The sequence below is a fragment of the Mauremys mutica genome, chromosome 11 (assembly GCF_020497125.1).
Source record: "Mauremys mutica isolate MM-2020 ecotype Southern chromosome 11, ASM2049712v1, whole genome shotgun sequence".
NCBI classification, from domain to species: Eukaryota; Metazoa; Chordata; order Testudines; family Geoemydidae; genus Mauremys; species Mauremys mutica.
In genome coordinates, this window is record NC_059082.1 from 37,693,900 (window position 1) to 37,719,350 (window position 25,451).

General features: G+C 49.1%; 1 protein-coding gene across 2 annotated transcripts; it reads right to left on the minus strand.

Annotated features, from left to right (window-relative positions):
* Positions 1-4,518: 4,518 nt before the first annotated feature.
* On the minus strand, positions 4,519-23,103 carry SNX33 (sorting nexin 33). 2 transcript variants are annotated; one of them, XM_044980063.1, is made up of 3 exons: positions 21,363-23,103; positions 19,690-21,290; positions 4,519-7,972 (listed from the first exon to the last, which is right to left on the minus strand). In XM_044980063.1, the coding sequence occupies exons 2-3, from the start codon at positions 21,128-21,130 to the stop codon at positions 7,719-7,721; spliced, it is 1,695 nt and encodes a 564-aa protein (XP_044835998.1). In that variant the 5' UTR covers positions 21,131-21,290; positions 21,363-23,103; the 3' UTR covers positions 4,519-7,718. The 2 variants fall into 2 exon arrangements, with proteins under 2 accessions (XP_044835998.1, XP_044835997.1); XM_044980062.1 differs by having other exon boundaries at positions 19,690-23,103.
* Positions 23,104-25,451: the final 2,348 nt, after the last annotated feature.

Here is a 25,451-nt window from a genome sequence, read left to right on the forward strand (position 1 = left end):
CTCACACCAGTAAGGCAGAATATTCCTTTGCAGTGAGCTTTGAGGGGTGAAGAGAAGCAGAAGTGGGTTTGTTTATCATTGAATCAATCTGTTAAAATGTGCACTCGCAGGGCAGGGAGGGGCCACAGTCCTCACCCAAAGCCAGGCCGCAGACAGGGAAAAGGCAGGAATGTTAATGGGAACCAGGTTCGCTCTTCAGTTTCCTTTTCGTGGTGGCTGCTGGCAGAGCGGGCCAGATTCCTGGAGCAATCTGGGGGATATTCTTTACTGGAAGGTGGATCTTAGCTGATCCCTGATGGGAGCTGGCTTTAGTCTTTACCCTTGCGCACAGGCTAGGGAGCTTTGCTGAGGCCCGAAGGAGACACTCCTGGGACTGAGCGAATTAAGGTTTCTCTGAGTGAGCAAGAGGCTACACGGTAAGGACAAAGACGAGGGGCGGAGCCAGACTTTGCAAGTGCATTTTGGGATTGCATTTGCAATTTGCCTTTTCTCGCCCATGGCTCCCAAAATGCTTTACAAAGTGGGTAAATATCATCTATCTTGTGACAGCTACAGGAGAAACAGAGGCACCGAGAGGGCAGGACCCAAATTATCAGATGTGGCCTCAGATTTGAGGTATGCCAGTTTTTGGGTGCCCAACTTGAATTGAATCGTCAGAGGCGGTGAACTCCTGTAACTACCATTGGCTTCAATACCCACAAAGCCACCCCATTATCCTCTTTGAAATGCCTTCTTTAAACAACTGCACCCACGCACCATTCCTGAACACCTCCTTGTGGCACGGTACAGCACAGCAGGGTCGCTGCCTCTGTTTCCCTACTGGTTCCTCACTGCTCCGCCCAGCTTCCAACACCTTCTGGATTGAAGGAACCTAGCCAGAGAGCTCGATCGCAGAACAGTTCCACGCCTACCAATGTGCCCAAAGTCCAAAAGCAACACAAACACGTCCCTTCTCTCCCTCCCAGCCCACAGCAGCTGAGCTGGGCTCTTCCTTTTTTAACTCCTCCCTCGAAGACACCAGCTTCAGGTGTTGCAGGGCAGTGCTGATTGGGCCCCAGCTGCCCATTAACTCTATCAGGCCTTCATACAGACTATTACACTTACCTTTGCTAAGATGCCCACGAATCACTCCCAACTGGTGTTGGTCACGCTGGCAATCTCCTGTGGTCCCTAAGGCCACTGGAGCCACTAACTCATGTTGTCACATCTGCCTCCACTGTTCCCTCGTCTCTTCCCCTTTGTCTTTGCTTAGTCCCCTGTTGCAAACAGTCTAAATCCTAGACTGCGAGTCCTCTAGTGCAGGGGCCATCTTTGCGTTATTTGTTTATACAGTGCCTAGCACAGGGGTGGGCAAACTTTTTGGCCTGAGGGCCACATCGAGGTTCCAAAACTATATGGAAGACCGGGTAGGGAAGGCTGTGCTCCCCAAACAGCCTGGCCCCCCGCCCCCTCCCACTTCCTGCCCCCCTTCTCTACCCCCAACCCATCCAACATCCCCTGCTCCTTGCCACTGACTGCCCCCTCCCAGAACCCCACCCCCTATCCAACCCCCTCTTGCTCCCTGTCCCCTGACTGCCCCACCCCCCTATCCACACCCTTGCCCCCTGACAGGCCCCCTTGGGACTTCCATGCCTATCCAACACCCATTGTTCCCCATCCCCTGACTGCCCCCCCCAGAACCTCTGCCCCATCCAACTGTAACTGATCCCTGTCCCCTGACTGCCCCACAGCACTCCTTGCCCCTTATCCTACCCCCCACTTCCTGCGGAGGAGGGGCCGGGGGCTAGCCTCCCTGGCTGGGAGCTCAAGGGCTGGGCAGGATGGTCCCATGGGCCAGATGTGGCCCGCAGCCATAGTTTGCCCACCTCTAGCCTAGCACAAAGGGACCTAGTTCTTCTCTGCAGTCTCCAGGATAGGTCCTACATCAAATAAATAATAATGGGTATTCTGCACTTCCAAAAATCCAGAGCCTGAATCTGGATTTAAGAACGTAATTTTAGGTCCTCATTTTTGCAAATCTCAGCCCACATCACCTGGGAGAGTGTGTGTGTGTCCCTGGAAAGGGGGAGGTTGCAAGCAATCAGCAGGGACTGGGAACAATTCCCAGGCAAGGTCTCATTTCCCAGAGCTGTATTAGGCCTCAGTTCCCACAGGGAGTTTTTCCCACAGCCTCTGCAGAGAGGTGGAGCTTATCCCTCCCCCTGACCCCCATGGAAGAGACAGAAAATCTAAACCAGAGGAGTCTTTCCCAGAAAGGCTGTTTCCGAATCAGGAATTGACGTGAATTTGTAATCTCGAAACCCCACTGGGTGGCCTGTGTGTGGAAACCCGGATCCTGAGATACAGCCGGGCAAGACAAGCCAATGAGCTGAAGACCGCCTGTGTCAGGATCAGTGCTGCTCAAATTAACATCAGAAACAGACATGGCTCTAGCAGCACCTCCAGCTCTCCATGGACCTGGCCCAAGTGGAAAGTTTCTTGGGAGTTGAATCAGGTCACAAGTGGGGACGCACCAATGATATCTGGCAGTGGCGCATTGAGAAAGAGAGATGCCACAACGCAGGTATCTCCGTCTCTTTGCACTGGGGCTGTGTTGGAGATGCCCAACCAGTCTAGAACTCATTCAGCAACACTAGCAGTCTGGCGACAGGGGCAGCGGTACCCAGGGCAAAGGCGGTCCTACAAAGGTGGGACTATCAGTGTGTTCTGCTTCTCCGCCAGGGACTGCACCAGAATCAGCCATTCAGCAGAGAGACCCAACGAGAAGGGACTATCCGCAAGCTCTGCTAGCTGGGGGCCGCTCAGTACCTAAAAGGGGCAAAAAAACCTGGGGGCTCCTACTCTTTTCTACCAAAGTGAAAGTGCCTGCCCCTCTGCCCCCCCACATCCATTCTGACCCCTCATCTCACCTCTGTCCCCTCCAGCCCCCATCTGTTCTCCCACATCCATTCCAACTCCCCGTCTCACCTCTGCTCCCTCGTGCCCCCACTTCTTCCCCCACCTCTGTTCTGACCCCGTCTTACCTCTGCCCCCTCATGCCCCCACCTGTTCCCCCCACATCTGTTCTGACCCCCAGTCTTACCTCTGCCCCCTCATGCCCCCACCTGTTCCCCCCACATCTGCTCTGACCCCTAGTCTCACCTCTGCTCCTCCTGCAGCCACAGGGATTCTTCACCCCCACCCCCACCTCTGGGGGTGGGGCAGCTGCTCCAGGAACCTCTTCACCCCGGCCCAGGCTGAGTGCTGCAGGGAGGGAGGGAGGGAGGGGGAAGGAGCAGACTGACCCAATGCTGGTGGGGAGGGGCGAGAAGCAGACTGACCTATTGAGATGAGGGGGAGGAGGGGACTGACCCATTACTCACAGGAGTGGGGAGGAGGAAGGAAGAGGGAGCGGAGCCACTCCGAGCTGCCAGGCTTCTTCTGCTCCCTCCTCCTTCCTGTTCAGAATGGAGTCAGCTCCTGAGGGGAGGGAGAGAGCTTTGTCCAGATCCTGCCAGCAGCTCTGATTGGCTGCTCTTCCCCGGGGGGCGGAGCAGTGGGGAAAGCAGCGAATCAGAGGGGTTTCCCCTGGCAGGGCAGGGCTAAGCGCTGGTCTCCAGGGCACCAGCAGAGATCCCTCACAGGGGTCACCATCCCACCCTGGGGTCTCTGGGCTGGGCGACGAGGAGAGCGGTGCCTGGCTTCCCGCTCAGGGTTGAGGGGCGGAGATGAGGGACCATCGTGCCAGTGGCCCGGGCCCCCCAAACCATCTGCAACGTCTCCGTGAACAGAGTAAAATAGGAGGGGCGGGGCCCCGGCAGACATGACGTGCCAGGGTCCCATGTTTCTCTGGATGGGCCAGTTCACACTCCTCTTCCATTGTTGCACTGTCTGTGCTGTATCGGGGAGTAGCAGGCTCGCTGCTGTGGCCTCTGCTCTGAATCAAAGGGAGGGAGAGAGCAGCCCATTGTCCATTGTGCGCCCGCAAGGATGAAGAATGTGATTCATTAGGAGGCTGGAATACGTGGTTTCAGGACATCTGGTTTCAACATGTGGCAAAGACAAAGCTTTCAGCCGGCCCCTGCGGAGTAACTACCTCACACAACTCTGCAGCCAACTGGGAGGGTAAACAAGTTGTTAACCCTCCTACCGCATTAACAGCACAAGGCCAGTACACAAAGCAAAGGGCAGCCTGCTGGATCCAGGGGTGAAAAACGGAGCTGCTATGGAATTATGTCACAGCTGCTCCAGGCCCAGCCTCTCCCTCAGGAAATGCTGTCAGAGCAGGGGCAGGAAGGGGCTCAGAGCTACAGTAGTGCAATCCAGTCCCTGGAACGGTGCGGGAGTGCCAGCTCTAGGGAGGGACCCAGTAACTCCATCCCAGCCTCTCCCAGTAGGAGTGCTAGGCCCTATACTCCAGTACTAGGCTGCTGTTGCAGGAGTCAGGAAGGGTGTCAACCCGCAGTGGAGAACGTAAGTGCCAGGGATCGCTGGATGTGAGGACGCAGCAGGAATGAGGCCATGTTCGCTGCACAGTATACAGCACTCACCAAGACGTTCATTTTTATTGAAAATTACGGATCAATACTAACTGTCAAGAGGATGCAAAAACATGAACCAGCAGAACTCAGTCCAAATGGGGACCAGATGCAGCCCCTCTGGATTCCCAGGGATGTTATTGTTTTAACAATACTCTGCTGGACCACATGACTCGAATGCTATTTTTAACCCGGGGATAACTCCAAGCAGGCTCAACTTTCTTTCGTTGCTGTAATTTATTCTTGACATTTCCCTTTAAAAACAAGGGCCTTGTGCCAGGCCTGTCTGCCTCTCAGTGCAGCATCATGGTAACTGCTCTCTCCTGTCTCCTCCTAAGCCACACGCTGTTCTGGAGTGGCGCATGGTGCATGGATTCTCCATGGAAGTAATAGGTACCTAGAGCTATACTCATAGCCCCTGCTTCCTGGAATTCTGCTGCTCAAACAAGAAAATTAAAAACTACCCCCTGCCCTCCCCCATGGGACATTTCTTTGCTGGCTTGAAGTTCCCCTTTCCTTCTGTTTGGCCCCAAGCTCCGCCCCACCAGCAAAGGGTTAGCTCCACACCGATGCTCCGCCCCTCCAGCAAAAGGATAACTCCGCTCCCAACCAGGGTATTTCAAAGACAAAGGAAACTCAGAGGGAAAAAATTGTAAGAAGTAGGGGAGAGGAAAAACCTGTGACAGCTGCTAGTGGAAGCTCCTCAGCTGCAAATGTCGCCACTGTTCAGAGCCAAACTGCACCACCTCTTTGGCCATGGATAGATGCGGCTTTCCAGGAAGGTGACAGAGAACAGGCCAACTCTGCTCTGCATCTCTTTGTGGGGTCCACATTACCACAATGAATGTGGGGAGGGAGGGTGGAGGCTGGCATCACTGTAGCAGCTTCTCCACAGAGAGTGGTTTTGACACTCTTGGTGCCTTATAAAGTGGACCCCGCTGACTGGGAGATGAGGTGCTTGTACCCCTGTGTTCTGCTACATGGGAAAATGGCTTCACAGCAAAATGTATATGGTCTCAAGGCCTGATTGCCCAAAGAGCTAGGCAGCTGGAGCTCCAGTTGAAATCAATGAGAGCTGCAGAAACTCAGCACCTCTGCAAATGAAGCCTTTAGTGAGGCCTGTACAGACTAAGCTCTCCGGCATCAACTGAACCCAGGGGGACCTAGAAACGCTCTCAGTGCTCCAGGCCAAGCACTGGTGAACCCAGCCCATGAGCTACTCGTATCCCTCGCTCAGGGAAGATATCAGTGCAGGCAAACATGACGGTTGTTTGCATTTATTGTCGATACAAAGGGAGCATGTGGAAAATGAGACGAGATGCAGGCCTAGGGCTCCAGGCAAGTCCCCAGCATGGCCCTTGGCACCAAAACATTTGAGCACCTCGGCTTCCAGCACTCATCTAACAGGGTTAGTGTTGCTGCTCTTAAGTGGGAATGAGGCCTGTTGCAAGTGTGAGGCCAGCAGGACTCGTCTTCCGGCAGGAGTGTCGCAGCCCAGTGCTGGAGGGAAGTGGCCATCACCTGCTGGCATCCCTGGAAAGGAGCTGCAAAGTTCCCCTGGGGAAAGGAAAGCTAAGGCATCTTGAGTCACCAGGGACTGATGTGTTTCATACAACCAAGAGGGACTTGTGGAGCCATCTTGATGTCCTAAGGGTATGTCCCAGACCATAGTGCTGGGGAAGAGGTAAGAAACAGGCAGGGAGGATGGTGTCATGGCCAATCTGACTTCGGGAAGCTTCACCCTTGCATGAATGGCTCGGAAGGCAACTCCAGCTGGGGATGAAGGGCTCAGAGGAGGTGCGGGAGCAGAAGATAATGGGGACACAGGTCTAAATTCAGCTCTCGGTTACATCAGTTTAAATCCAGTGACTACAATTAAATTACTCCAAATTTATGCTGGTGCAAGCAAGGGCAGAATTTGGCCCAGATTCTCTTACCAAGGCCGATAAAGAATTCTTTGCTTTTGGTGCTTTAAACCTGACTCAAATAACATAAAATGCAGCAACATAGAGATAGTGGGCCTGATTCTGCCCTGTAAACCAGGGGTGATTCCATTGAAGGCATGTCAGAGTAAAGCCTGTGTGAGATGAGTCTCAGTCCCAGTGGATTCTGGGGTGGGAAGCTGTGGCGAGGGGATTGGGGAGGGGACATTATTTTGTACCATATGCGCAGTCCTACCTCAACATTCACCTGTTCTCTCTTGGGACTGAGCCATGTAGAAACAACACTGAGATGGCTTCATAACCTTCCTCGTTCTGGAGGCAGAATGATCTTTCCTGGGACATTTGCTATGTTCCTTTCTTATTCTGAGAACAGGTCAGTCCAGGGTTATTACACTCCTAGGGTTGAAAATGACTGTAGGGCAACCAAGCTACAGCTCATGTGGAATTTCCAGGAGTCAGTCTGAACATTAGCACTCCAATGCCAACTACCTTGTTGCTAGAGCTGGTCAAAAAGCTGGAAAAACAGTTGTGCAGGAAATTTCACAACTGGTTCCATTTCAGGGGGGTTGAAATGAGCCCATTTTCCACAAAAGTTTTGCCGATGTTTGTTTATTCAACCTTTTATTGAAAGCACTATGGAACGTTTTTGGTAAACAGACACAGTCAATAAAGATTTCAGTCCCAATTTCCATACTGGTTCCTAGTAAAAAATTATTGGTAAAAAATCTCACAGAAACTTTTGTGAAAAATGGAAAATTATGACAATTTAAAAAAAAAGTTCCAGTTTTGAATAAAGGCCTTTTTTTTCCCATCAAAAAGCTTTGTGTGTGTAAACTTTTGACCAACTCTACTTCGGATGTAGTGTATTAACCTTCCTACTCTATGGAAACATGTTTCCAGAAGCTAAAGCTTATTGCAAAAAAAGTGAGCATCATAGAGTCAGTGTCCATTTCTCTTGTGAAAAGTACCTATGTCCTTCCTGTAAACTCTGGGAGATGGAAGGGGAGTGGGGGGTCCATCTATCAGAAAAAGAAGTGGAATGGTCAGCTGGAAGACACGAGTGTAACAATTTCCTGCATATCTCTGCAAATTAGTTCCAGGAAAATGGGGAAAAGCCAAATGGAATTTGGTCACTAGTGTCATGAGTTTCCATTTGTTTTCAGTCCACTTAAAACAGGAAGGTCTGCAGGGCTCCAAAGAGCGAACCACGTGAGTCCAGATGGACAGTGGGAAGCAGATGCATCAGGTGTGGAAGGCATTAGAGGTTGTCATACATGCGTAAAGTCTTTTCCAGCTGCTGGCTGACTCTCTGGTAGAAGATGATCTGTTGTTTCAGGTAGGACTGCATCATTTTCTTAAAGTCTGCTATGCGCCGCTCATGGAAGTGGTTCATCTCTGCCTGGAGGGAAAAGCCAACCACTCGGCAGCGTTTCCGAATCCCATCTGCCTCCTCCTGATCCATCTTCCCCTCGTCACTCATCCGCTGGCTCTCCTTCACCTTGGCAAAGGCTCCTGAGAGGGGGAAAGAAATGAGACACCAAGGGTTAGTAAGATGTAAATAGCGTGTCCCAGCGCTCCCTCTCTCCAAGCTATACTGTATCCTCCTCTTCCACCCCAGCATCCCAAGAGAGAGACGAACACTCATTGTGAGCACCAGGAGAGCTACTGATGCACCCATGGCCTGGTTCTGTTCCCCCTTAGCTGTAGAATCAGGTCTTTCCCTTCAGGTTCACATACCTACTAATGCCTACACATTCCTATGGTCCTGGAAAAATCCAGCACTCCCTCTGCCAAGCCACATGAATGATGCCCTCCCTCTTCATCCTTAGTCCTTTCCAGTCTCCCAAACATCTGACTATACGGGACTGAATGAAAACAGGCAGCTGGAAAAACTGCATCAATCCAAGGCCCTGAGTGTCGCTTCACTATACAGCCAAGGCACTGGGAAGGCACCAGCGCACTCAAACGTTCCACAGACAGCTCTGGACAGCAACGCTGGGAATCACATCCCGGGGGGCAATCTCTGAGTAAGCTTTGCTCCCTGCATGAGAGAAGGAATGGATCCACTGAAGGCCCTATGTACTTTAGAGAAGCACAATACTCTAGCACCGTTTGCTCTGGCTTTTGTGGATCAGACGGAGTTTACATTTTCATCAGGATATGACACAGTTTGGCCCTACCACATGGCTAGATCGATGTGTGTTAGAACATGGCTGGGTCACTACCAGGTTTAACAGCCCACTGTTTTCAGAACATACATGGGGCTTTAGTGTATCCGGCACCATCCAGTACATAGTTCATCAAGTTGATTATCAAAAGACCTGTGCTCTGTCTCCAGTTTTCCCACTGTCTTGCTATGTAACCTTCAGCAAGTCACCTAACCTCTATATACTGTGCCTACGTGTGAAGAGGGGATAATCATTCTTACTCACCTTTGTAAAAAGTGCTTGGAGAACTACTGATGAAATGAGCTACATAAGGGCCTATTATTCAATTATTATAGTCTAGGAATAAATCTACATTGTAGCGACCCAGAACATCAAAGCTGCTAGAAGAGGCAATACATTAACAGAAGGAAGGAGCATGAGGTTTTATACAGTGTCTTAGAGATCTCCAGACACCCGACAAAGCAAAGGGTTCAGTTCTAGTAGTGCAGTGACCACAAAGGTGAGATCTGCACATAGCAATAGCTTATGCACCTTTGGATCTGTGGCAGGAGGGATGGGAAAGGATACTCCTGCTGCTTCTTCCTCTTATTGCAAAATGACACGGGGCACTAATCTTCCTCCTGGACAGCTACCACAGAAGGATAGAACAGACCCCAGTTCATAGAGTCATGGATTTTAAGGCCAGAAGGAACCATTATGATCATCTCATCTGATTTCCTGCATAGCACAGGCCAGAGACTCTCACCCAGTAATTCCAGCATCAAGCCAAATTCTCCTCTGAAGGACAATCTCTATAGCAGTGCAGCATCCACCGCATATTTAGTGTGATCAATGAGTACAGCAGGCCCAAAGTCTGCAACAACCTTTCATCTCCCAAGTGCCAGGTTCAAACATAGATTAGGTCGCCTACTCTAAATACAGTGGATTCACCATTGTCCATAGCGGAAGTTTGTCCATATCACAACAGGCTTTTCTGCTAGACCCCATCATTCGGGTGGACCTCTCAGGACTGTTTAAACCTATTCCCAATCATATTAAACTCTGCTGATATAAGTCACTCATAAACCAAAATAAGATCATGCACACAGGAAGGAGTTTGCATCAGTTTAATGTAACTGGTTTAAAAACCTATTTAAGTTAAACTAGTGCAACTTTCTTATGTGGACAACCGCTTGTACCAATTTTACACCAGATTAACTCCATTGATTTCAGTGGAGCTACCGCTGATTTACACCAGTGAAAGTCAAAGGACATTCAAGTCCTGTGTTGTGTATTCTGCTGTGTTGTACCTGCGGTGTCTTTATTATTATGTATTCCCATAAACATGCACATGTGACTAAGATCCTCAAGGCAGGAACCAGTCTTATGTTTTGACACACTTCACCTGTGTACACCAATGGCACTATATAAATAACAATTACCATAAAAACACCAAACGGTTTGTTATAATAAATAGAACACGGCAGGAGAGGCCAGAAGAAGATCAGCACAGGCTGCTTAGTCAACATCGAGGTGCATTAGCAGAGCTATGGCAAGAACTGCATGTCAGAATGAAGATGCACTGGCGGAGTTCTGTGGGGTCCCGGAGCAGGAGGACTGAAAGGTCAGGATTCAGATGTATTGGCAGAGCTGTGTGAAGCAGCTTGCACAGCACCTGTGTGTCCTATGCTTGGCTCTAGCAATTGCTATCATGAACTACCACAGGTACTCTATTTGCCTACGCAAAAAAAATTAAAACCTCTACTGCCCAAAGAGCAAGGATTGCTGGGAATTAAAGACTTAGCAGCTTAGGAGGACCAAGCATGGCTTTTTGAGACCCTGCTTGAAATCTAACTTGTGTAAGATGTCAGGGGAATCACATCAGCTCCTAACAGCATTTGATACAGTTGTGAAAAATGCGTGTATGTCTTTGCACTGCTCCTCCAGTACTGCTGAGGAGCATTGTTCTCAGGGGATAAGCAGTGTTTCCCCATATCTTATGTCCTATGTCATGCTTGTTCTTCGTCTCCTGTGCAACCCCATGTGCTCCCTAGTGTCAGAACTTGCCAAAGGACCCAGTCGTGCTTCAGAATTTCATATTTCATTAAAAAAAAGTGGGGGGGAGGTGAGATTTTCAAAGCCACGAGAGGGGGAATTGGATGGGTGCCCAATTCCCATTAATTTTAATTGGGTGTCCAAATCCCTTAAGCAGCTTTGAAAACCTCATTTCGAGTCTCTGGCCCTTACAGTTGTGAAGAAAACCTTCCAAACGTGAACAGAGCATAGCATAGCCCATGCAGCGTAGTCTGCTGAATCTGCACAGAGCCTGAAGCAGTAGCTCAGAGAAGTGTGAACTGGCTCATTTAAATGTCAACATTGTTAACTATTTCACTGCTGATGACTTTAGCAGAAACAGCCAGTTAGAGTGCTGTTCCTGCATTCAAAAACCCTTCAACCCTTCCTCAACTGCCAAAGCTCCCAGATTCTTCCCCAATGAGTGTTAAAATTCACCTGAGGCTGCCATGGCATTTCCAGCCTGCTACATTAAACCGCCACAGACTCAAGGCCCTTGGCACAGAAGTTATGGCGAGTTTGCCACAGACTACATGGGGCCTGGCTCACATTCCCCCTCAGATGAGCAGTTAAAACACCTCAGTCACCCTGCTCCACCAGCAGAGTCCAGCCATACTGCAGAGAGGCCATCGGCACTTAGATACCAAGTGGAAGGAGGGAGGGATTAGGCTGTGCCTTTACTCGGTGCATTTTTACGTGCAGATAGCTATCTCCATGTAAAATGGAAATGGAGACAAGGCACTATGATCTTTACCCCAATGGAGCTAGTTGTGGTAGACTCCAGCTGGAGGAGGAGGACTTAGTGTTGATCCCAGATATGGTTCATCAAGGTACAACTCCCTGTGCCTTTGCCTCCACTAGGATTTTACACTCAGAGAGTGATCTTGAGGTAGCGATCTCGAAGTAAAAACACACCTGTTTCTGCAGTGCACACATAGCACTAAACAGTTCAGGCCTGTCCAGGAATCAGAGATTAATTTAATCCAAAAATTCACAGCACCTCCCCACCCTTTCCCAAAAATGGCCTCAACCCAACCCTGGAGGGAAGGCATCTAACTACAGCCAGAGTCAGTTCATTAAGTCACCCCAAACCAGATCCAACACTATCCAGCTCCTCCAGACACCCTCCAGACAGGGTCCCTGCCTAGCTGGTACCGGAAAGATGGACTAGATAACCAGATTACTCATTTCCTTTCCAACATCTAGGATTGCATTATCCAGAGCCCCTGCTACTAGGAACATGACTGAGCCAGAGGCTTTGCCCACCAAGTCTCCCGGAATGATGTTGGACTACCTTTGTGTTCACCTTCAGAAACCAGTGACAATGTGAGCATATGACATGGCTTAATTCCTTAGGCAACTGGAGTGGTAAACTCAGTATAAGACTGTGAAGGGGTATACAAAGCTCTCACAGGCTGGAAAGAGTTAACGAATTGGCGTGAGCACAATCAGCACCACCTACTACCCCTGCAGTGGGTGTCAGGCCTATAGGAAGAGGGTGAAAGGGGACAGCTTGCTCAGGTATAGCTACCTAGGAAGGAGAGCAGAAAACCAAGTGTTCTCACATGAGGAGTGTAGCGGGGCCGGGCACTTACCCCACTCCAGCCCTGAAGTGGTTAAAACAGCCCTGGGAAAGGGCTGCTCTGGGGGAGCCAATAAGGTAGGCTGATTGAAGAAGCAGCCACAGCTGCTAACAAAGTTTCTCTCTAGTGATGGAGAGAGAATAAGGTGACCAGATGTCCTGATTTTATAGGGACAGTCCCCATTTTTGGGTCTTTTTCTTATATAGACTCCTATTACACCCCACTCCCTGTCCCAGTTTTTCACACTTGCTGTCTGGTCACCCTAAGAGAGAAGGACTTGGCTGCCTGGGAGCTGAACAGGGTACCTGAGGTGGAGCAGGGCTGGGGGAAGGCCAGAGGAGCTGGGGAGCTTCAGCCTGGGAAACCACCAGGCTGCAGACCTTGCAGGTACTGGGGTTGCAGAGGTACAGCCCAGGGTTAGGCAAAGGCAGCAGGTCCAAACCCCCCTTGCCAGTGATGAGTGGATTACAGACTGCCATCTGCCCCAGTGAGCGGAGATTGGTGATGATGACTGGCAGTAGCCACTGAGGAAAGATGGGGATAGAGGGTTGGAGGCTCCCCGGGGAAGGGAGACCCAGAGACTGTGGGGCGTACTGCAGAGGGCAGAACCCTGAGGGAAGGGGCACCGAGGTCCAGGAGGGACATGAGGGCTTGAGGCAAGTGGGACATCAGCCAGCAGAGGGCGCTCTGGAGCTGGAGTCCTAATTCCCAGGAAGACCAGCAGGAGGCGCCGTGCCAGTGAGTCATCAACTTGCTACAAGAAGAGAAACCAGGAACTGGGCAGGACTGTGGCTGGTCAGAGCCTCCCTGGAGGGAAGGCAGGCTGGACACTGGACTGTTTAGGTTTATCAGAGACCTGCTGATGCCTCACCTGAGGGGAAGGGTGGTATCTGAGAGCTCAGCCAAGGGGCAGGTGGTCCATTAACCTCAGAGGGACTGAGAACTAGGACAAAGCCTCCTTTATTCTGTGATTATCTGGGGACTGTGACTTTAGACTCTGCTACTCCAGGAGCAAGGGAGCATGGGGCGGGGGTGCCAGTGTTTGAACTTTCATAGTGAAATGACAGAGAGCTGAGCCACCAGAATGGGCTGAAAACCCCATTGGGGAAACTGAGGTGGAGCGAGTGCAGCACAGGGGACAGTGACCCGATAACAAAGACAATCCCCCAAAACTCCTCAGACTTTGAGATATGTTAGGTTCCCTAAAGATCAATTCCACCTTGTCCCCAACCAAGAGCAAGAATTATCTGGAAGATCCTAGTCTCCTCAGACACATAGGGAAATCCTTCTCAAGCAGCCTTGCACACACACAGAATCACCGCCATTTCCCATTGTATCCTTTGTTTCCAGTGAACCTGGAGGAATACTGCAAAGGAGAATGCACGAACTTCCATTGGCCTGCCCAATGGCTATATGGTTTGACCTTGTTTGTCTGCCCTTATTATTCAGTATTTGTAAATGCTCTGTGAATGAGATTCCGTTCACATGAATGTTAATGAACTGGGTGCTCGTCCTGTAAATACGGTTATTTGCATGGGAACGGGGTCATTAGTAATTCACTGTACAGGGGTCAGCATCACCATGTTGCACGATGAACACTTGACAAAATTACCTGACTTAGTGATGGACATTGGCGAAGGATGGAAGGGGGCTCCCAGCTGAGGCAGGGGGTTGGGGTGTGGGTTCTGGGGTGGGGCCAGAAATGAGGAATTCAGGGTGTGGGATGGGGCTCCAGGCTGGAGCAGGGGGTTGGGATGTGGTGGGGTGTGAGGGCTCCAGCTGGGGGTGTGCAGGCTCTAGGGTGGGGCTGTGGATGAGGGGTTTGAGGTGTAGGAGAGTGCTCCGGAATGAGACCAAGGGGTTTGGAGGGCGGGAGGGATATCAGGGCTGGGGCAGGGGGTGGGGGCACAGGTGGGTGTGTGCAGGCTCCATGCAGCGCTTACCTCTAGCAGCTCCTGGAAGCAGCAGCAGGTTCCCCCTCTGGCTCCTATGCAGAGGCGCAGCCAGGCAGCTCTGCGTGCTGCCCCATCTGCAGGTGCTGCCCTCACAGCTCCCATTGGCCACGGTTCCTGGCCAATGGGCTGGGAGCCTCAGAGTCAGTGCTCGGGGAGAGGGGATGGAGGCAGCATGCCTGCAGAGCCACATGGTGCCTGGCCACGCAATAGCAGGAACAGGGAGCCACTTGCCCGGAGCCGCCCGAGGTGATCACCCCCACAGACCTCAACATTTTTACCACTGACACGTTGCCGACCCCTGTTTAAGAAGTTTCAGTCCTTCTGATCAAGGGAGCAGAAATAATCCCATGTGACCAAACACCATGATTATTCAAAGGGAACAACTTACAAACAAGCCACATGTTTGCACAGCCTGTTCAAAGAATCCCCACTCGCAAATGGATTCGAAAAATCTAAATCTGTTTAGGAAAAGAATAAAAGGGTAAATTTTCAATGAACTCTGGGCCTTACTCTCCGCTGGCTTATTGTGCAAAGTGGGTATAATGCAGAGCTCAGCAGGAACCAGAATTTATATTTTGTAGGAAATTTCACAACTTCAATTTTTCCCCCCATTCTAAAATGGACAACAAACTAAATATTTCCTGTGAAACAAAATCCCCCTCAAAAAATTATTTTGGAGTCAACAGAAATGTTTCCTTTCGATACAATCAAAATATTTCCTTCCAATTTCAACCATTAATTTTTTTTAATTTTTGGTTTTTGTATGAAAAACAATGAATTTTGTTTCAAAATGAACTGAAATGGACCGTTCTGGATATGTCAAAATGAGACATTTCAAGAACCTTCATTTCATTTCTTTCTAAAGAAAATTTTGTCAAAATGACACATTTTCCAAAACATGTTAATTTCAACCAAAATGGCATTTTTTTGTCAAAAAGACATTATGATTTAAAATTTCCAACCAGCTTTAGTGTAAAGTGGTGCCAAATCAAGATGATAGTGTTTCACCTTCACTTTGCAGTGGAGTAACTTACTGCAAATCAGAAGAATCAGACTCATTCTTAGCAATGAACCAGCCTTGATTTTAAAAAGCAGTGATGGCCAAGGATATTGCTCTGTGTCTGAGGTAAGTCAAGATGGGCTTCACAAGGCACTTCATTATTTATATCACAGGAGTACCTTGATGCCCTGTTCTAGGCGCTGTACATGCATATAACAAAAAGTCAGTCCCTGCCCCAAAGAGATGACAGTCAACTAGCTGCTTCACAGCAGATACAAGAGTCCTCTTTCAATTTTGCTTTAGTTTCTGAGAGCTGAACTAATAGGCAGAGTTTTCCCCGCTCTGATTTCTGACTTTTAGGCCTTGCCTAGCTTAGGGTACGTCTATACTACCTGCCAGATTGGCAGGTAGTAATCGATCTATCGGGGATCGATTTATCGCGTCTTGTCTAGATGCGATAAATTGATCCGCAAATCGATGCCTGTATCCACCTCGGCAGGAGGAGTAAACAGCGTCGACAGGGGAGCCGCAGCAGTCAACTCGCCGCCGTGAAGACGGCCAGGTAAGTCGAACTAAGATACTTCGACTTTAGCTACATGAATAGCGTAGCTGAAGTTGCGTATCTTAGTTCGATCCCCCCTGTGTAGACCAGCCCTTAGAATGTTAGAATGTAGCTCTGTTTAACTGATCGCCAATTCACTTGAGCTAACTAAAGCCTTGTCCATACACAGAAGTTGTACCAGTTTAACGGAGGCCTTGTCCACATGCAGAAGTTGCAATAGTTTCACTGAAATCAGTTTTCAGACTTATTTAAATTAGTGCAAACCCCTGCGTGAACCCTCTAATTTTGGTTTAAGATGGCTTATTTCGGTTTAGCTTAAAGCTATTCCTAACTGACTTGAGTTAAATCAAAATAACCCTGGTTTAAGCCAAAATAAGAGCATCCACATAGCCTTTTGGACCAGTTTAACTAAATACACCATAAATTCAATTGCTGCAACTTTCTCATCTAGGCAAGCTCTAACATGAGTGTAAATGCAAATGATGGCACTCCACCTATGTTTAATCTTGGACATGATTCACCCTAAGGCTCAGGGAGGGTCAAAGGAAACATGATGCAGACAGAGAAACAGGTCTGAAAGTCAGAATGAGCCGTAAAGTGAGCCACAACCAGGAACACTTTTTGTGAAATAACTAATTTAGCATTTACACTCAAGTTCACTGGAAATTAACTAGCTCACCTGACACCATGAACAAAAGTCACCATCTAGACAAGGCTTTGGGCGGGGGGGGAGGGGGGTAGCTGATGCTTGTGGGAAAGACTGTTTCTAGTTTTTTTTTAATTCTGTGAGAAGGAATTCTGCTTGGCTGTTTGCTGCATTCCTCTCCCCCATTCTTGAGCTCCAAGTCCATTTGCATGAAAACAGAATCTCTCCTTCCTAAGAGTTTCTGTCAAGGCCAGCTGCGTGCGCCTGACCTGAGGTTAGAGTCCTCTGTTTGTGGCAGCACAGTAGGCTGCCAGTGGAAGTTAATGTGATGTCACAGGATTATGACTCCTGATCAGGATGTAGCAGGAACAGAAGCTCTGTTTAGAATCAAAGGTTCTAATCTAAGCCAAACCCTGCCCTTGGTTATAGACACAAGCCTCGCTCAGGGCAGATTCTGGGCCCTATTTCATACAAAAGTCCTTAGTAATAAAGAATAAGTGGAAAGAAATATAGAAAATCTTGAAGGTTAAATTCCATCTTGGAGTAAGTGCAGGGAAGGCAGCTGAGTGACACCCAAGAGAATTTGGCTCCCAAGGTTTAAAAAGAATTATTTCTAGCTAAAATCTATTATCCAGGTTTTCTGGGTGGTGGCAGCTGCTCTCCCAGGAGTAGATTCTGCCATCCTCACACACAGAGAGTAGCACTTTACTCCATTAGTTGTGCCATTCATTCGTATGGAGCTACTTGCAGTAGCAAGGTTCTTCTGAGGCCACGTCTACACTACAAAATGTTGTCGACCTTACTTACATCGGCATACAGCCACTGCTGTTATTAAATCACTTGTGTGTGGATTTGGCTGCTTGTGTCGGCCGTGCACGTCCACATTATGAGATCTTGTGTTGATTGTATTGTCAATGTGGGGCATTGTGGGACAGCTCCTGAAAGCCACTAACACTCAATGTAAGCAAGGCAGCATCTACACTGACACTGCATCGACCTAATTACGTCGATCGTGCCTCTATGCCGCTCGGGAAGGTGTTGTTAATAAATCGGCACAACTAGGTCGATGCAAGGCAGCTTACATTGACATAACCCTGTAGTGTAGACCAGGCCTCAGTTTAAGGGTGGCTCTAAGTATTTAGCAGGACACTTCCTCATGAACACTGAAGCATTTTTTTTTTTACCTGCAAGCCAGGTGTGATTCACCGTTCTGGTAAGATAAACCAGATCTCACCCATAAACCACAGCCTTCTGTCCTTCTGCTTCCTGGATACATACAACGGCATTGTAGAAAAGCACTTAACAGCCCAGTCTTCCTGCCTGTACTTTTCACTTGCAAAATATTTGCCCTGGAGTGAAATCAGAGCTGGATTCTCTTGCCAGCTTCCTCCCCTTGAATAGAAATGCAAGTCAGGGGGGCTGGCAACCCCGAAGGAAAACAGAGAGTCTATGGGTAGATTTTTCTCCAGTGGGAGTTAGGTGCCTGTGCTTTTGGAAATCTAGCCCTCTGTGAAGGACAAGGCTGTTTTCTCCTGAGAAGGCATTTTGTTCCTGCAGCACCTCCAACCTGGGCCTCCTGGACTGGTTTACAATGCAGTACCTCTTGTTTTGCCACATGTCCCCAAAACACCCAAATGTCTCACTTTCGCCAGGCCACATATGAATAGAGGAGGGAGCCTGGCACAAGCAGTAGGACTTCTGGGATTGAAAGGAACTGCCTTTCGTCAAGTGCACTTAGTGAGTCTCACAACTCTGCTGCTAGCCAAACACAGACACAAACAGTTTGTTCCGGAATCCAGGCCTCACCAAGACTCTGACGCTAGCTACTCTGACAAGCAGCATGCCAAGACTTTGTGTTGGCCTTGCTGCTCCCACCTTGCCAATGATCGTCTCCTGTTTCCTGGGCACTCTGTCCTCTTCTGGGATAAGACAAGATTCTCCAGCTCTCTGGCCCAACGGGGCAGCCTGGCTCTGCACTGGCAGACATGGAGCAATGAACTTCCAAGAGGTCTTGCTCTCTGGTGCTCTGAGGCTCTCTGAGAGGAGCTAACAGAGGCCTTGGGCTTCCCTAGAAGCAAAAGACTGTGTAGGCTCAGAGCAAACATGATCCTAGCCACCTGCAGAAGGTGCCCTGGGCTGTTCCCTGCAACCAGCGTTGCGAATACGAATGCATCGCAATCAGCTCTGCCAGTATTGGGGAAACAGGGATTTATCTGTCACTAGATTTCCTTTCCACACATTACTGGAGAGACTGAGGATACTTAATCAAGGTCTCATTATCTCAATGGAGGAGATGAGAAAGGAGGAGGAGGAGCTGGCTGGTCTGGTCATGAGGTGATTCCTAAGCAGGGTTCATTCAAGAAAGTCTCTGTCAGGGCTGGACTCCCCAGCGAGGAACCAATCACAGGGCTGCCAAAATGCACTCCACTTCCCCTTCTAAGTGTGAGTCAGTGGGAGGGATATTAGGCCTGGTACCACAGCCAGAGTCAGGGAAAATGTCAGGTGCTCACATGTAATGCCAAGAAATATAGGGCATTAAGCAGCAGCACATCTGACTTGTGCATAAGGCAGATCCTGGCCCATATCCTGGTCCCAGAGATTCAAACAACCCTTTCCAGAGGCAGCATGGTCTAAGAGACTGAATATGAGGCTGGGAGAAACAACACTTGAGCTCTGCCACTGACTCATTCTGTGCCTTGGGGAAGTCACTTAAGCCCAAATTTCCTAAAGTGGCCTCTAATATTAGCTGTTCCACTTTAGACACCTTAGCGACTTGCAGAGTACAGAGCATCCACGACTCCAGCTGAAGTCCCCAGGGGCAGGGGATACTAAGGTCCTCTGAAAACCAGGCTCTGGAGCTTTCTAAACTTGGCACCCAGAAAAATGAAGCACCTAAAATTCCAGGTCCCTGTTGAAACCTTGGACCCTAATTTCATTGTTCTCAGGTTCCCCAGCTGCAAAATGAGAGTAATTATGTGCACCTGCCTCCCAGGACTAACAGGAGGTTTAATTAGTTAATGAGGGCACAGCACTTTGAAAGACAAAATACCGTGAAACTTCTATAAGAGACTGCCTACTTCCTGTCTTGAGAGACCACCCCAGATTATCCCCAAGGAAATTCAGTCCAATCCTGCTCCACCTTCAGGAGAAGGCCACCTCCATTAAACAGCCAAATGTTGCCTGTCCCTAGGGCGGTCTCCTGAGACAGGCTTATCATGGCAGCAACTGAGGCCCAGAGAAAGCTGCGCGTGGGCATAGCTTACCTTTCTGAAGGTGAATGATGTCTGGGAAGTTGGAGAGGAGCCCTTGGTACAAGGAGAGAGTGTCCAGCATGAGGAAAAGGTCGTTCTTGGGCTGCTCAGCAAACATCTCCCCAACGGTCTCATACGTCTTGCCTGTGTGCGAGATGGCATTGTTGAGCGCGTCCGAACTGTAGGGCGGGTCCATCTGGAAGGAGTAGCTGATGGCTTGGAAAGCGTTGCCCAGCTTCTGGAACTCCTTCCGGAACCCCCCTACGTGCTTGCGCACCAGCTCCGAGGCCACATTGGTCAGTTGCAAGACGCTGTCATCCATCTTCTTGCTGAAGGCCTTGAACGAATCCACCCGGTCTTCCACGTCCTGCAGATCCTGGTGCTCTGTGGGGATCTGGAAGGTCAGCAGGAAGCTGGCCCCCACCATCTCATCCTTTTCTGCCCGCCGCTTGCCCATCTTCCACTGTTTGTCATCGCGGCAAGTGAGGAAGTGCTGGAAGCCCTCATACTGGGACAGCACAGGGTGGCTGGTCATGTGGTCCATCCACAAGATCAGCCTCCGCTTGCGCTTCTCGATGAAGTCCTCCTCGAAGCGCCCAGTGGCCTGCTTCTCGGGCAGGTGGGGAACCGAGATCACTGTGAACTTGTTCAGTAGGCGGTTGTACAGCCAGTCAAAGTGCTTGTACCGCCGATAGACAGGTGCATTGATGCTGCTAGGGGTCAGCTTGTAGGAGATGTAGCTCTTGATGCCCTTGAATTTTGTTTGCTTGGTGGGCTCCTCCACAGAGCAGATGAAAGGGTGCGGGTTGGCCCTCCACTGGGGACCCTTAGGACCCATCTCGATGGAGTAGGTCTCAGCGATCTTGGACATCATGGGCACATCTCCCAGGATAAAGGCCTCCACCCCAGAGCGGACGAAACAGGAGAAGCGGTTGAGATTCCGCCCCACCACGCTGCCCCTCTTGGAGGAACTGATGCTGTCCTGCCTCTCCAAGGCTGGCTTGGGACGATAGCCAGCATTCTGGTTGGGGTATGCTGCAGGGTACTGCAGGTTAGGGGAGGGGTGCCCATTGGTGCCAGGGCTGCCCCGCGGCTCTTCCACTACTGTGCAGCCATCGTCCCAGTCGTCCCAGTCATCATCATCATCATCCTCAAAGCTGCCCTGGTGGGAGGTGTTGGTGTTGGTGTTGGAAGGGGGCATGTAGAAGGACTCATTCCCAGGGGAGCTGGCTGGACTGTTTGAATAGTCTGTATAACCGGAGCTCGACCGGGACCTGAGGATCTCAACGTAAGAGGCAGGGAAGATGCCAGTTTCTCCTCGGCTGTTCTTGCCCTGCAGCCACCCGTCCAGGGAGTTTTCGCTGAAGATCACCAGCTCCTCATTCTCCTGGATGCTGATCTCTTCTTTGTTTTCACTCTGGAAGTTGTAAAGTGCTCTGGCTTTCAACGCCATGACTGCTCCCTGGAGGACTGTATAACTTGACACCCCCCCAGCACCACCACTAAACTAACACCTCAGACGCTTCAACAGCCAGAGACACCGGTTTATAATCTGTAAAACACCGGTTTATAATCTGTAACAGTGATGTGGAAAGATGTTTAGTTGAATTCACCTCGAAGTAACAAAAATATATATGTTTATATTTTTTCTATTTTTTTTTTAACTTCAAGGCCTATACATTCACATTGCAGTCTAAATTCATCGGTTAAAAATGGCATTCCTAGGGCATTCAAACATGTTTTGTACCCTCCATTTAGGTGATATAGGCCTCAGTCAGATGGACACATATCCATAAAGTTGTCAGCTCCATGTAGATTTTATCTAGCTGTCAGTCTGTCCCTGCGCTGTCCACCTTTCCTGTTTGAATTTACATTAAAAATATTCCCCAAATAATCTTGATCAAATGCAAGAAATCAAAAATCCCTTTTTTTTCTTTCTGGAATTCTTTTTTTTAAGGATTAAGAACAGAATTCTAAATCTTGGCCCATCTTCCAAAAAGCATATCCAGTGCAATTCAGAATCACAGTGCTTGAAAAATACCTTTAAAAAAAGGCAAAACAAAACAAAAGCACAACCTTAAATGATCCCAACACAAATATTTTGCAATTCCTGATGGGGCTGATTTTTTGAAATCCTCAAACCTCCAAGGGGGTGGAGGAAACGAAAAAGCCAAAAAGCAATCCAAGATTGAATGTGTCACGCCTCTCAAACAGCAATAACAACACAGTCGCCTAAAAAAACCCACCCTCTTCAAGAAGATGTTAAAAGTTCACGCGAAGTTTAAAAACGGAGACCAAAAGAGAAGTAACTGAGCTCTTCCGGGATAGGGAATCTTTAAATCACTTTTACAACCCAAATTGGCAAGTGCCAAGTAAAAAGGGAAGGATTTGCCACTCACCCACCGACACAAAGTTAGACAAGCCCCTGATGAGGGCTGAAAGATTTTAGAGTCAGATGCATTGATTCCGACTGAAAACTGTTTGGCAAAGGGGTTTCTTTTGTTGGGATTATTTCCTGGCCAGCTCCTCTCTGTGCCCTGAAATTGATACAGTCAGAGCAAATAATGATCCAACCCTTTGGAGAGGAAACAAAAACCAACCATCAAAAATGTGGCAAATTCCCTTCTCTTCAAACGAGCTGCACACAAAACCCACCGAAGTTCCTTCCAAACGCTGCAGTGTTTCCAGGATGAAAAGCCAAAGCGTCAGGCAAGGGAAGCAGCGATCCAGTGGATCCCTCCTTCGGAGCACTCCCTGCAGATTTTGGGGTGCAACAATGAAGTTTCCCAATTCCCAGTGATTGCAGGGGAGTGGGGTGGGGATGTGATTCCGTTTTCTTGTGTCCGGGGGTGAAGAGGGGGGGGGGGAAGCTGCCCGAAGAATTCAGCAAAACAGAGGCACTTCCGTTTGGAGAGAGGGATGAAGCCAAGAGACACACTTCTCCAGGCTGTGCTGGGCGAAAAGAGATCTGCTCTGGCCCCAGTCCTGGCTGCTGCGGCTTGCAGGGAGACCTGGAGGCCCAAATAGCTACACGTGCCCCTTCAGACCCCCTTCTCCGGGGGCAAGGACCGGTCACCTCCAGCAGAGCGCTCCTCCCTTCACTCCATCTTGCCGAGCCGCCGGCCGGGATCTGCTCCAGCCAGAGCTCTGCGCGTAAAGATGATCCCGGCCTCCGCCGTTCTTGCGCAGGGCGCTTATGCAGGAGAAGCCCCAGTCTCTGGGCTCCTCCTCCCGGCTCTGCGCTCCAAGGTCCCGCTCAGTTTTCCTTGTTGATTCCTTCCTGCGCCTGCTGTTTTGGGGTACCCCCTGGAAGTTTTGGGGAGTTGCCTGTTGTAGCCTGGGGGCTCCCCCTTTCCCTGTTTGCTCTTCCTCCCACGTACCCCTGGATGCCTCTGCCCCGCTCCACAGCTGGGTCCCTCTCACACTCCAGCCTTTTCCATGACGCAAGGGAGGGAGGCGAAGCTCGAAAGTTTAAAAAGCCTTCAGGCGAACACAGAGCCAGGCAGCGGAGAGCCCAGTTAGGTCACAGGCTGCCCTCTACAGGCAGCCAGCACAGCTGGCCCCGGGAGCTGGGTTTCTTATAAATGGGGGGCATTTATCTTCCTGAACATTAGAGGGCCTCATGCGTAGCTGGATCTGAGCACTTCCAGAATTCAGGGGTGTTCAGAGTTGGGGCAGGTAATAACCTAGCTTTTCATCAGGAGATATCAACCCGCTTTACAAAGGAGGTTAGTATCGTCATGCCCATTTTACAGATGAGGAAACTGAGGCACAGATGGTAAAGTGACTTGTGTAAGCTCTCCTAGCAGGCCAGTAGCAGAGATGGGAATAGAACCAGGTCTCCTGAGTCCCAGCCCAGTGCACCAGCCACAGGGACACACTGGCAATTCCCTTATTATAAGTCAATTATTTTAATAATTATTGTTATAATGAAAACCTACAGACCTAGAGCTTGATTTTCCTGTCCTTTGCACAGGTATAAACAAGGAACAACTCCATTAAAGTCAGTGGAGTCACACCAATGTAAACCTGGAATGAGTGGACAATTTGGCCCCTAGTGTGTCATATCTCCTCTGCCTGTCTAATTGAGACCCCAGTCCTGCAAGTTGCTTCCCATAAATGAACATGTGGCCCCACATGGAGCCCCACTGGAACAGCTTGCAGGATCAGGGCCTTAGATTACATCTCACTGGTGTGGGGAGTATCTGTATTTGAAGGCTTGTATCATGCCTGGCACATTATCAGCGCTTAAAAATAGCAATTAATTAATGTCTACATTTTCCCAAATAGGTATTGGACCCAAGGGCATCACTACAAATAACTGCAGGATACACTGGTATTTCCATGTGTCCTGTGATCGCAGGAACAGAACATCACATCTGAAGGCTGAGCATCTTTCTATTTAGTTTTTGTTTACAGCTTTATCATTTTTGTTGAATGCAAAAGTTGGTGCATTCAGTGAGACACCTGGAGCTGAATTCAGACTGTGTGCAGGAGGCAAAACGCAGAGCCGATGGAGCTGCTCCTGCTGACTGCGGGTCTGAATGTGGCCCATACTGTGTTAATATCTAGTAAGATACCTGAGACTGTAAATACAAACAGGGAAAGGGGGAGTTTCTCAATTTTCGCAGCTCATCCACTCATCCTACTTTATAGGAAGTAAACAAAAGTGAAGTCTGTGAGGACCTAGCCAAGAGAAACAGTGTGATCTCTTTTAATCAGTCCAACGCCTATGTTTTAATATACACATTACTGGCTTTATACATCCTAGCTTCACGCGTTAATTGTTTTTTTTTTTTTTTTTATCACCTTCAAAAAGCTTAATTTCTATAGAGTGGCCTGTGCCAGTCGGTTTGCTATGAGTTGCATAGGTAGATTCTACATGAGATATTTTCATACAGTATCATGGCAGGGTGGTTAGCAGTTGATTTTTAGATCTCTGCTCCCAAACTTCAATCCTGTCTGCTTTAAAGGGCCCGATTCAGCACTACCCAGCACCTTGTTTAGTCATTCACACCCTATGCAAATTTTACACCCACTCTGAAGTGGTGTAAATCAGTGCTTCTCAAGCTATCTGATGTGGGGGACCGGCAATTTTTTTTCCCAATGTGCCAGGGACCGGTGTCATATTATTATCCTATTCGATGCTCTTATGAGGAAACTCGCTGTGGACCAGCAGCCGATGGCTCGCGGACCCACCACTTTGAGAAGCACTGGTGTAAATGACTACAGAAGGCCCTTTGTCTCCTTCACCCACTCCCAACTTCATACCTTCATCACTGGACCAATCAACTTTCACTCAGGGCCCAATCTCACAAGGTGCTGAGCACCTTCAACTCCTATGGAAGGTAGTGGGAGTGGTGGCATCTCCCAAGAAGAGCTCAGCACCTTACAGAATCAGGCCATTTTTTTTATCATTCAAATCACTCCTAAACAAGAGCTGGACAAAATTTTTTGGTTGAAAATTTTTGCTGAAAAATGCAAATTCAGCTACACCAAAACATTTTGCGAATTCATACCAGTTTTGAAGTTTGTTTCCAAGAAAAACAATTCTGAAAAAATCAAAATGATTTTTTTGGTATGAAATTACTTTTTTGTTTCAAAATTTCCTTTATTTTTTTCAAAGTTCAAAAGTGTTAAAACATGGATGAAATCTAAACAAAACATTTTGCTTGACTTGAAATGAAATTGGTTTTCACATAAGAACGGCCATACTGGGTCATACCAAAGGTCCATCCAGCCCAGTATCCTGTCTTCTGACAGTGGCCAATGCC

Excerpts from the sequence above, each read along its gene's own strand:
- SNX33 (XM_044980063.1), bottom strand. The coding sequence starts at position 21,130 with ATGGCGTTGAAAGCCAGAGCACTTTACAACTTCCAGAGTGAAAACAAA. Across the intron at positions 7,973-19,689 it reads CATCATTCACCTTCAGAAAG|GAGCCTTTGCCAAGGTGAAG; the intron begins GTAAGCTATGCC and ends TCCCCCTCTCAG.